Source organism: Pinus tabuliformis, chromosome 4_1 (assembly GCF_031772625.1).
Source record: "Pinus tabuliformis cultivar Carrire ecotype Pingquan chromosome 4_1, CPIR1, whole genome shotgun sequence".
Lineage (NCBI taxonomy): Eukaryota > Viridiplantae > Streptophyta > Pinopsida > Pinales > Pinaceae > Pinus > Pinus tabuliformis.
This window is the reverse complement of record NC_142303.1, coordinates 476,954,795-476,967,773: the sequence shown is the minus strand read 5'-3', so window position 1 is coordinate 476,967,773 and position 12,979 is coordinate 476,954,795. Positions and strand designations below refer to the sequence as shown.

General features: G+C 34.4%; 1 protein-coding gene across 1 annotated transcript; it reads left to right on the top strand.

The window, feature by feature from the left end:
• Positions 1–1,920: 1,920 nt before the first annotated feature.
• Positions 1,921–10,874, top strand: LOC149176553 (beta-galactosidase 8-like). The gene is made up of 19 exons (XM_089419935.1): positions 1,921–2,258; positions 2,344–2,439; positions 2,548–2,660; positions 3,935–4,001; positions 4,325–4,417; positions 4,656–4,799; positions 4,929–5,017; positions 6,295–6,400; positions 6,482–6,569; positions 6,984–7,102; positions 7,243–7,410; positions 7,514–7,734; positions 7,997–8,106; positions 8,303–8,412; positions 8,571–8,681; positions 8,885–8,995; positions 9,253–9,464; positions 9,878–10,181; positions 10,259–10,874. Exons 1-19 carry the CDS (start codon positions 2,088–2,090, stop codon positions 10,367–10,369), a joined length of 2,544 nt encoding a protein of 847 aa, XP_089276061.1. The 5' UTR covers positions 1,921–2,087; the 3' UTR covers positions 10,370–10,874.
• The last annotated feature ends 2,105 nt before the right edge of the window (positions 10,875–12,979 follow it).

The following is a 12,979-nucleotide window of genomic DNA, read 5'->3' as shown; positions in this document are numbered from 1 at the left end:
AAAATTTACATAGTACTTTATTGAACTCCCCAATATGCATTCACTTATTCTCCTTTAACTAAATTAAAACCAACCTAGATCCATTTTAACCCCGGATCTATCAAGGGTAAAGAGATCAAATCTCTAGAGGTGCAAACCTCTTTTTTGAGTGCAAAATTTGAGGAAATGTTTGCACCTCAAGAGATTTGATCGCTCTTGGGGCTTGATAGATTAGCGGTTAAGATGGATCTAAGTTGGTTATATAATACTATATAATATCTATACTTGTCACTGTGTCTCTTTCTTATTCTTTCTCTATCTCAACCCCAAACATACACACACACTCTCTCTCTCTCTCTCTCTTCTATCTCTCTCGCCTTTCTCTCCCTCTCACTCTCCTTTCCCTCTTCCCTCCAGCGCTCCTCTCTCCCTCACTCTCTCTCCATATCTCCATTATCACTCCCTCTCTCTCCACCTTTCTCACTCCTGTTTCTTCTTCCATCCCTCTCTCTCCGTATCCTACTCCATCTCTCTCCCCCCTTCCCTCTATTGAGTCCTCTCTCTCTTCCTTCCTCTCTTCTCTCTAACCCTCTCACTATCTCCCTCTCTTCTCTCTAACCCTCTCACTATCTCCCTCCCTCTCTCTTTCTCTCTCTTCCCTCTATCTTTGTGTCTCCCTCTCTCTCTCTTCCCCATCTCTCTCCTCTCCTCTTCTCTCTCTTCCCTCCTCTCTCCCTCACTCTCCCCCCCATCATTCTCTTTCTTCCCCCTCAACTTTGTCACTATCTCCCTTCCTCTCTCCCTCTCTCCTCCTCCATCTCTCTCTCTCAAATTTGATTCCATGATATTGTGTTTAAAAAAATTCTATTGGTTGTAAAATATTAAGCCTATATTTTGGATCAATCATATCAAAGAAAATACAATAATGAAAAAATTAAAACAATCATGCACTATCTTTCCTCTATTATTGTTAGTCAATTTGTTTCCCTCTATTATTGTTAGCCAATTTGTTTGCTCTCATGGCTTGGATCCTTAGGTAAGATGAATTTATGTTGGTTTTTAGTAACATTATTTATATTTATATATTTCACATCTTTATATATAAAGTATTCTCATTTTTAATTTTATTGAAACCTTGATTTAATTTCTATGGGAATCTTTTTAGTAGTTGTCAGGATAGAGGGTTTAGATATATCTTAAAAGTAATAACTTTTTTCCTTTTAGATTTAATTAAAGAAATGTTATAAAATTAATTAAAATAAAATATTTATAAAATATTTTGATTGTGAAATAATATTTTGGCATGTGGTATTGATAAGCCATGGTATTGACCCATATTGTAACAAAGCTAATTTACATGTTAATAATATCCACAGTAAAATAGAGCTAAATATCCATAATTAATAATTGCATCACATTATTGTAAAATATTTTGATTGTATAAACACTTTATATTACCAAAATTATAACAAACTAAATTAAACTCAAAATAAAAATTTGAGATAGTTTCATCCCTCTTTATCTCACCATAAACTTTCATGAAATTGTCACTCCCAACACCATGTGAACCAAATTCTCTCTCCATGAAACTGTGACTTCCAACATCATCTCAACTTTGATATAACTTATTTACTTGCTATTTGAGCAATATGCCAACAATCCAGGCTATTTCCTAAACAGATATTTATCCCGCTTATTTTCGCCACATCGTCTAGCGATTGTTGGTGGGATGGCTACCAATGTGAAATTTTTGACCAGATAAACTGATACCAAAGATTGCAACACTTATGGATGACACATCGCCTATCAAATTCATGCCCCATACAATTAATGTGGACCTGTTAGTATGGAAAAACGTGAGATTGTATATATGGATATACAGGATAAATGTGACCATGTTCTCTTATATTCATAGCCATATTCCATTGATAAAAGATAGAGATCGCACATCTGCAACTATAAAGTATGTGTCCAATCCCAACAATTATCCAGTCTTATCCAACGGCTATAAATAAAAGCACGCCTGTGGAAGCTTAAATACCAAGCAATCACAAGACCACTGCATTAAGCAGCGAGACTTGCAGAGATTTTAATATCAAAGCAATCAGATGGAGAATGCCAGATATTTTTCCACGCTATTTTTACTGAGTTTTTGGGTGTTCTGGACATTAGTGGATGCCAGTACAAGTGTTAGCTATGATGGTAGAGCTTTGCTCATCAATGGACAGCGCAGGGTCTTAATCTCTGGTTCCATACATTACCCACGAAGCACTCCAGAGGTTTGTAATGTACTGGCCATATTTTTTGATATATATTTTTCATTGTTAGCTGTACATTTAAATTTTGTTGAATGGAATTAAACAGATGTGGCCAGATCTTATTGCCAAGTCTAAGGATGGGGGATTAGATGTTATTCAGACGTATGTCTTTTGGAATGGGCACGAGCCTGAGAAACGCCGGGTAATGAGCTTTTTAATTTTTTATAAAGCTTTTCATGTCTGTATGGTATTTTCAGATTGAGCTGTTAATTGATGATGAAGTTATGGTGGCCTGTAATTATTTTTGCAGTATAACTTTGAGGGAAGATTCGACTTGGTGAGGTTCTTGAAGACGGTGCAAGAAGCAGGCCTTTATGCTCATCTCAGAATAGGACCTTATGCTTGTGCAGAGTGGAATTATGGGTATGTGTATATAGACATAGAAAATTATTATATTATTTGGTATTTTATTGTAAATTGTTAATGGTAAGGTTAGTTGTAGTAAGAGCTTCGAGAGGGTGGGTTAGTCTATTGTTTGACTTTTATTGTATGGGTTAAAGATATCTAGTTGGAATTATACTATGAGTTAAGGTTCTTATTTCTGGATTATAAGGAGTCAAAAGTATTTATTTTGGGGTTTAAAATCGATCGGAAAGGATAACATCTCATTGTACCAATTACTCATATCTAAATAGACTTGTCTTTTATCAAAAATCCAAAACCATGGCATAAATTTTGGTTCACAATAAATCTTCTTTACAAAAAATGACTTTTATTATATGGGTTAAAATATCTAGTTGGAATTATAATCAGAGTCAAGATTCTTACTCCTTGACCCTGATTACAAGGGGCCAAAAATATTTACTTTGAGACTTAAATTTGAGTGGAAAAGATAACATCTTACTATGCCAACTACTCATATCCAAATAGACTTATCTTTTATCAAAAATCTGAAATCATGACATAAATTCTAGTTAATAATAAATCTTCATTTAAAAAAATAAAAATCAAATATATTCATTTTAATTATATATAAATTTTATTCCTATTTTTTTTTGTATTTGACTATAAAATTTTTAATTTTGAAAATTAAACTGGAAGAAAAACATATAGCACAACCACTGGCCTTAATTATGAACTTTGGATCTCATATTTTTTCCATAACAAAGTAGTTGGTCAGTATGAGATTCAGTAGCCATCTCACCGCTATTTCACATCTTGTGGGTACCCTTATGATATGTCAACACCCCTGTCAATTTGCAGAAGAAAATGGTTGAGAATAAACCTTCTAGACAAATTTGACTTTGTTCATGGCGGAAAACAAACCATTTTAAAAACTCATTACATAATTTTCTTGATTAAAGAAATATCTCAAAATCACCGCTGGTAGTTGTATCTTGAACGTCACTAGGGAGACTTTGTAAGATATTTATGTCAAGCAGGAAATGGTCAAAAGGCTGTAAAATCTGTTAGTAACCATTTGTATATACCTGCTAGATAAATACTGTAAAATTCATGCTTTACTCTTTAGTATATTCTCCCGAGTTAGAGAGTCAGTTCAATTAACTGCTCAACTATTCAAATATTGTTTTATTGAGCTCTTAAGTAGAGCTTCGGTTCTAAGTAAATTTTCTTTATCATATTTATCAATGGAAGATTACCTGTCACTGAAATCTTTGAAATGTTGTGACTTGCAGAGGTTTGCCTGTTTGGTTGCATTCCATACCGGGAATAGCTTTGAGAACAGACAACGAACCTTTCAAGGTGATTTTAGTTTATATTTTGTTCAATGGTATCTCTAATACATCGGACCACATTAATTTCAGACCAGTAAGCTGAATTGACAAAGTAGAAAAGATAAAAAAAAAAGACCAGTATTTTGAGATTCAGGTGCTTCTTTTTTGTATTTTACTCGGTAATTTCTACCCTACCCGACTCTCTTAGCTTCAGTTTAATTCGCTGAATGGTCATGCAAAACTTTATAGCAAAAAGAGTGAGTAAAGAAAACTAGAAAACTTTTTTGCAGGCCAAGGTAGACCCATTATCTTATCTGAACAAATTGTATATATTTGAATTGTTTTGTTTAGTATGAGATGCAAACCTTTACAACAAAGATAGTAGAAATGATGAAGGGAGCCAACCTTTTTGCATGGCAAGGTGGACCTATTATCTTGACACAGGTCAGTTGTCTGGTAATACTGGTTCACACGGTTGTTTGTATAATAAACTGTGGCTTTCTAGTTTTGTGCTGTAAGAGTTGTTTACACCGTTGTGCATAATGTAATGGTGCAACAACTTTTATGAAGTAATTTGTGTGTAGATAGAGAATGAATATCAATAAGTGGAATAATTGTTTACACGATTTTGTATAATGTAATGTTGCAACAATTTTTATTCATAGTTGTAACCTGGGTGCAGATAGAGAATGAATATCAACAAGTGGAACAATATTATGGTGAGAAGGGGAAGTCATATGTAAATTGGGCGGCTAACATGGCATTATCACTAAATACAAATATTCCATGGGTGATGTGTAAACAAACTGATGCTCCAGGTCCAATTGTAAGTATGGAAATATATATAGCTTTGTACATCCAGAGAAATTTCTCTTTCTACATAAATTTTATAATTTTTTAGTAAGTTATTATAAACTAAGGCTCACACTAATGTGCATTAATTGGTTTTATGTAGATCAATACTTGCAATGATTTCTATTGTGACTATTTCCAACCTAATTCTCCAAGAAAGCCAAAGATGTGGACTGAGAATTGGTCCGGATGGTAATGATTTTTAACCACGATAGCCACTGTTATATTGTGCATTTTTATTGTTTGGAAATACATTTTAGGCTTTCCTTTAATCTATTTTTGATGAAATTAAAGTGAGAACTTTATCATGGAAACAACAATTCCAAATGATTAAGTCAAATAAATAGTTATCCCAATTATACATAAAAGGTTATGTCTGCTTTTATTTAAAAAGAGATTGTCAAATAGGAAAGATAGGTAAATTTGAAAATATTAAAGAACATTGAACTAGGCTAGTCATTTGGAAGATGGTTAGATGATTGTTGTATAAAAGAAATAAGAGTGTTAATATGATCAAGCTATGTTGGTGGAGTATTTATTTTTCCAGCTTTATCACAAGGGGCCAAACATATCTCTTGAAATTGAAATAAAATGACTAGAAAATTCAACCATGCTTCCAATCACTAGAGTTACCGTAACACTAAATAAACTTTTAATTTAACTACATTAACTTAATTTAACCAAATTAACTAGATTTTAATAATCATATCTAAGTCCATATAAATCATATGTCCTAACTTTAAAATTAAATCATCATTATTATTATTATATGTTAAAAAATTAAATATTTGGAAAAAATATTAGGCTTAATTTTAATATCAAATTAAATTATAAACTTTAATAAAAATATCATCCATTTAAAAAATATTAATATTTTAATTATTATTAAAAAAATATTCATCAATCTAAATATTTTATAATTTTAAATTTATAATAAATTAAAAAAATCATCAACGTAAATATCAAATAATTTTTTTTTTAAATTTGGTAAGAACCATATATTTTCATCATTTCAAACTTATATCCCATCAAAAAATAACACAATTTGAACCCAAGATTAAATATTAAAGTACCCGAGCCAACTAAATATGAAATAAATTTAAATTTAAATTTAAAATAAATTCATAAATATTAAATAAATTTAAATTTAAATTTAAAATCAATTCAAGCTAATTTAATTTAAAATAAATTCAAATAAATTTAATTGTTTGACATATTATATACTTTTCTACTGATAATTATTTTTTTATTTAATTTTTAATTTAATTATAACTCACTATCTCCTCTAATATAAGAATAGTCCACTAACCAGCTATCTCCTAATTTTTATATTATTTTTTTATCTCTCCATTTTTATAGCCATATAATTTCCTTTTTTTTTCCATTAACGGGATAAATAAAAACAAAAGAATCTGCAAACTATTGCGGAGTCCGGTGGCTTCCTATTAAACATTGTTTTTATATTACAGGTTTCAGACGTTCGGAGGGAGGACCCCTCACAGACCTGCCGAGGATGTCGCGTTCGCAGTGGCCCGATTTTTTCAGAGAGGAGGAACATTCCAGAACTATTACATGGTGGATTTTGATCTTCTTTCATCGTCTGCTTGAGCCGATACACATTTATAATTGTGTTATTAATTTCTTTGTATGTTGCAGTACCATGGAGGCACAAACTTTGGGCGGACAAGCGGCGGTCCATTCATTACCACCAGTTATGACTACGATGCCCCTATTGACGAATATGGTAGGCCAGAGTTGCCCTTGCCTAATTTTATTCGTCACTGAAAGACTGTGGGGGAGGTTTTTCTAAAGGGTTACACACTTGAAAATCTGTGCACCTGGGTTGTATATCATTGGAGAATGAGTCTGGTTCAATTATCCTTCCATAATCAGAAACCATAAAGTTAGGAACCGTTATAAGTTTATACTGGGATTTTTGTCCTTTATTTGAAACCATATGTATTCTATGTTTATTTATATTGGGCTCTGGTAAAATTGTAAGCAGTGAGGCGACTGAATTTGTATACATTCCTAAATTCCATTCATCAGAATAGACCTAACTGGCTTTCTCTGTAAATATGCCCTGCTTAGTTAAAAAAAATCGATCAAAAGTCGTTCTCTATTTCTGTGTAATCGCGGTCCTCTGTGATCCTTACAGGGAATATAAGGCAGCCGAAGTGGGGGCATCTGAAAGAGTTGCACAAAGCGATAAAACTATGTGAACCTGCGCTAATCTATGGAGACATGAATATCATTTCACTGGGCAAAGACTTTAAGGTTTGTCATTTAATTGAATAATTTATACATAATTCCATTATATATAATCGTTTAACCCTTGCAAGAGAGTGCTGTTCTAAAAGCTGTTGAGATGGAAACTAATGACACTTTTAGGCATCAAACTTACCCTGAATATGCAGGCAACGGTATATTCTACAAAGAATTCTGGTGTATGTGCTGCCTTCCTTACCAACGTCCACAGTACGCAGGATGCAACCGTGCGATTCAATGGGGTATCTTATAATCTACCTGCTTGGTCTGTCAGTGTCTTGCCCGACTGCAAAAATGTGGTCTATAACACTGCAAGGGTTAGTGATATTTTCTATTGATTGTCATCAGAATAGCTGAGGTGATGATGAAAATTGTGGGATTATATAGGACCTTTAATCAGATGTGTATATAATGTTACAGATTAGTATACAGACTTCCGTAATGGGAATGGAGCAGGTCAGCATGGAGTCCCTGCATCCTGTTGGAACATCAAGTGGAGATACAAGAAAAATATCTGTAAACTGGTCATGGCACAAAGAACATGTTGGAATATGGGGAGAAAACAAATTCTCTGCCCAAGGCTTGTTAGAGCAGCTTAGCACAGTTTTAGATAAAAGTGATTATCTATGGTATACAATAAGGTATTATGAACCTGTAATTAACTTCTGGATTTGAGACAAGGGGAGATTAATACGCTTTACCCCAAATATTTTTCCGATTAGGAATTTGGGTTTTTGTGGAAGTTCACGGATTGTTGTTATAGCACCCTTCTTCAGCAAAAATTCCCAGCAATAACAATTTCATGTCTTCTGGCTTTCTCTAGTTTGTGGTTGTTATCCAGATGTGATAGGACTATTCTTCACAAATTTGTTAGGATTTTGATTAAGTATTTTATCAATACAGTGTCTATATCAATGAAGATGAACCGTTTTTAAAGAGTGGAAGCCAACTAGTCTTGCATGTGGATAGTCGAGGACATACGCTTCATGTGTTTGTCAATGGCAATCTCGCAGGTGACTAAAATGTTTAATATTGAACTATTTAATTTCTAAAGCAATTGCTGTTGATTGATTTGGCACACCAGGAAAACTAATTTCTTAAACTTCTGTTGTATGTGAAAATGAATAGTTTGATATAGGATTGGATTGATGGATTGGTTGGTTAAATTCAGAAAAAGAAGATTATGAACATGATGATGATGTTTTACAGGATCTCAGACTGGAGATTATTCGAAATGGGGGTTTACGTTTGAGAAGCCGATTGCACTGCAGGCTGGAGAGAATCGTATTGCTCTACTAAGCATGACAGTTGGATTGCAGGTTCGATTCCGTACCTGAACGCTTAGAGGATATAAATATTGAAAGCAGAGTTTATTGCTTTTAAATAAGCAGTCTTAAAAATACATCTACTACTGAGGCTATCTCAGTCAACTGCTCTCGGTATGAACTAAGGGGAATTGATTGTTTTTGGTGAATAGAACATTGGACCTTTCTTTGATACATGGCCGACGGGAATTAATGGTCCTGTGAAATTGCTGGGACTTAGAAATGGTCCAATGGATTTGAGCTCCCAAACTTGGTATTACCAGGTACTTACTGCCAAACTAGGTCATGCTATCCATTTGTTTGCTGCCACTTTTCATCTGATTTTTACCAGTAATAATCCCAGCAAGTTATAGCTAGGAATGATTGATCTCTGGGTGGTATTTTGATCAAGTTTTGCCATGTGTGCATCCTCAATCGAGATTCCCCTTCTAACATTGAAGACTATCAATTTTCCTTTTAATAACAGATAGGTCTGAAGGGTGAATACGTACAACTATATTCGGACACTGGAGCAAAGCAAATCGAATGGATTTCAGGAGTAAACCCTCCCAAACAAACTGCTCTCATCTGGTACAAGGTAATCAGTGTCTCTGATTCATCTGCAGATATGAAATTCTTCTTCTATTTGGTGTTTTATAGTCTAGATAGGGGATATCAAACTCCTTCAGTCACACATAATTTCACAAATGATTTGCATCAGTTAAAGTTTGGACTTGGGCTGCTTGCATGACGAAGTCATTCCAACCACTAATCCTATACTAGCATAGATGGATCCGTTGTAGTTACAGTGACAGCCAGAGCTTTGCTGATCGTTGTTTTGATGGGATCATGTAGACAGAGTTTAACGCACCTGAAGGCACCAATTCAGTGGCCTTGGATCTAAGCACCATGAACAAAGGGCAAGCATGGGTAAATGGAAATCATATTGGGCGCTATTTTGTTTCATTGAAGGCTCCCACTGATGGCTGCTCTAATATATGCGATTACAGAGGCACTTATTACTCATCCAAATGTGACACGAACTGTGGAGAACCCACTCAAAAATGGTAACTATTAATTAGCAAAATCATTAGAAATATTCGTTCCTAGATCAAGCTTCTTTGTAGAGATCATAGTACTATACCTCCTGGAGTATGAGGTAAAACTGCTTTCGGTGTGTATCACTCTGTAAAATTAGCAGGGTAGGTCTACCGTTACCTGAGGAGGAACCTTGGGCCTGGCAGACATAAGCCTGGGGATGTCTGTCAGTGGAGTAGCCTTATTAAGCATTGACCAGGCTTTTGCTGTAACTATGTTGCGTGCAAGAGGGTTTACTTAAGGGCAAATGCTCCTTACACTGCCTTACCTGTGCTAGCCTAAGCAAGCTGCCCGTTCTCCTTTGATAGTTTCAGCAAATTTTTACCTGTTCCAGAAAAAAACCATTGATATTGATACTAAACAGAATAACTACCTCAAGCAGGTACCATGTTCCTCGCTCATGGCTGCACCCAACAAAGAATGTATTAGTTCTGCTCGAGGAAGTAGGCGGTGATCCTTCTGGAATTTCATTCGGGACAAGATACGTTGACACTGTCTGTGCCCATGTGTCTCAAGCTCATCCTACTGTCAGCTCATTGACATTGCCAGAGCTTCGTCTCCAATGTTCTTCAAGGCAACACATATCATCCATAAGCTTTGCAAGCTTCGGAAATCCAAGTGGGTCCTGCAGAAATTTCATCAAGGGTTCTTGCCATGCAGTGAATTCAGCTTCCATTGTAGAAAAGGTATGCAATTCTTTAATACACGTTTTTGATTGAGGGAGATAACTGAAGGTCCGCTAACATAATTATTTTTTGTTCAGGCATGCCTTGGGAAGGCGAAATGTTCCATCTCTGTTTCCGAAGATTTGTTTGGAATCTCCTGTGCTGACAATCTCAAATCTTTGGCAGTTGAGGGAGTTTGCAAATATTGATGGAACACAGCTGCTAGGCATATTGTCAAATAAATATGTAAAAATATATCACTCACTTCTCCTCTCTATCAGATAATTTTATATATGGAAGCCTGCAAAAATGATCAATGACAAAGTTGAAGGCATAAAAGTGTATACACAAAGCTTAACATCTCCAGAGAGTCCCAAGTTCAAAAACCAACATAAAAGAAACATACTGGAGGGAAAAAATTCCTGAAGTTTCAGATTGCACTGTACCTCAAATCTTTCCTTGTTCAGAACGATTCTGACCCCGTTAAGGTGGTAGGTACACCATGACCTTCGTATTTAATCAAATCAGCTTTGATAAGTCAAATGTTATCTGATTCTGATAATACCTTCCATTCATGAAAGTCTGTTTATATACTGTTTAGCAGCAATCTAACCAGGTATATAGCCTATTCGCGGGTTTCTATGTCATCTTCGTCAAATGTCAAACCTTCTTGATATGAATATAGACTTCCCAAAAATGGGATTAATGCGCAAATGGTCGTCTATCAGATCTGAGTCGCTTTTGGCTTGCTATGGGTGCTATTATGTGGATCCCTTTCATTATCTAAATTATCTAAATGACTTTTCCTGTTAGATTATATTATGTTTTCGAGAAAGTCCAATTTATTTCTGTATCATTTGTTGCCTGCTAATTTCGTCCAATTGAACTGCATAGTGCACCATAGTGCACCATTTAAATGTGCCCCACATTATTATTTCCTTCCAACAAGTCAAACAAATACACCATTCTCCGGGTCAATCTCAAAAGGAAACTTGTCACTGGATTTCTTTACATTTTACATTTTTCACTTAGAAAGGTTTTATATATATATTTATATATGTGATACTATCTTTAGTAAAAATGAATTCAACATTCAGGAGAAAAAAGAAAAAAAAAATATAGTTTTACATTAATTTTATTATGGCTTCATAGTTGAGGAGGAAAGTCTGATATTCATGTCTTCTCCTCTATCTTCAATGAACACTTTTAGACAAATAGTGCTCTACTTCTTTGGAAATTGGCATTTCTGATTCACATCATTCTTATCTACTTCATCCTCTGGATGCAACTACTCAGATATTTACCAGCTTTTTGGTTATGACCGATGACTTTTGTTCCTCTTTGAATAAGCATGTGAATGAGGAAAATAATCTAGAAGATATGGGGGTGTTAGTAGAGCTAACACCAAAAAGTGGTCTTCTTGTAACCAAGAACTTGAACCCATCTAAAATTTCCCTTTGTATGGACATCTTGTTCTGTAGATCCCAACTAATCAATATCAATCATGACACATATCATAGCATATGTGAAAAGACCTAACTTAATCCTCTTTAAATAGGATTTGGTGTAACTACCCAAAGTGTTGCCAATATCTTTAACCACTAATAAGTTCCAAATATGAAGGGGTGGATTTGGGAGTTGAACCCAACTGGGATTTTGTTATGGGAAAAATAGAAGGATATATTGAAAGTGAAAACCAAGGAGTAACAAAAAGACCTACTTAATACCAAAATTAGGGACCCTCCTCTAAGGCACTTTGAAAATCAATAAGGTTTTCAAAATAAGTATAAACAAACATTGGAGTAGAGATCACTCTCAAAATGTTGTGTCTATGTTGAAATTTCATTGATAATATTAAGTAGAAGGCTATAAACCATTGAATATATAGATTAGCAAAGAGGGTTGGTAAAACGAAAGCAAATGTGTAACCTCCAACTTGAGAACCTCTTTGAATCTCTCCATAATAGAATCATTAGGCATAAAGGGTTTGAAGTGATTGAATTAGATTGATAACGCTGAACCACATCCTTAAAGGAAAGAGGGTTTGAGGATGATCCACAATTACCCATGGCACCACTAAGGGGTTGAATCTTTTACAATTTCATAGTCAAACAATAAATAATTATCATCAAGTTGTTTACCTTCAAAAATAAGTTGATACTTGACCATTGAGATCCCCTACTTGAGTGCCAATTTATGTTTAATCAAAAAAACCAAACCCACAAAATTGAAATTTTCCCTATTAACATGATAATGATTTGAACACTATCAATGTGATCATAACATTCTCTATTTAATTTCATCCCAATAACCACTTCATAAGAAAGCATTAATACTTGGCATGCAAGTATTTTGTCAATCACTTCACATTCACATTCAAACTTTTTATCAAACACTTAGCCAACGCTCTCTAACTCTTTAAGAGCCGATTCCAAGCACTTGTGAAGAGATTTGGTAGTCACACCATTGTCCTTACTATACTTTTGAATTCCTAAGGGTTCAAACTTTTGTGAACATTGTTGAAAACACATTAGACTAAAGGATTTTTACCTTTACCCTCCCATGCCCATGACTAAAATAACTTGAGGATCATCTTTCTTTCATTCCCATAGCCTCAAATTCTTTGGCAGGTGAGGTCGATCTTTCCTTTTGATTTTCGAAATTTTTAAAACACAATCATTCTTGAGGATAATGACAACATAAGATAATTGAGATAGTTATTATATCCATATATGTTAGTGATTCTCTCCAAAAAGTATTTAAGGCTTTCAATCCAATTGGACATTTAGTGAGGGTTTCTTTTCTTTATGCTCTGACTC

What these genes read in the sequence shown, in the direction of transcription:
- LOC149176553 (XM_089419935.1), top strand. Translation starts at nt 2,088, where the DNA reads ATGGAGAATGCCAGATATTTTTCCACGCTATTTTTACTGAGTTTTTGG. An exon ending in CTGATGCTCCAGGTCCAATT is followed by an intron (nt 4,800 to 4,928) that starts GTAAGTATGGAA and finishes GGTTTTATGTAG; the next exon opens with ATCAATACTTGCAATGATTT. An exon ending in CACTGGGCAAAGACTTTAAG is followed by an intron (nt 7,103 to 7,242) that starts GTTTGTCATTTA and finishes CTGAATATGCAG; the next exon opens with GCAACGGTATATTCTACAAA.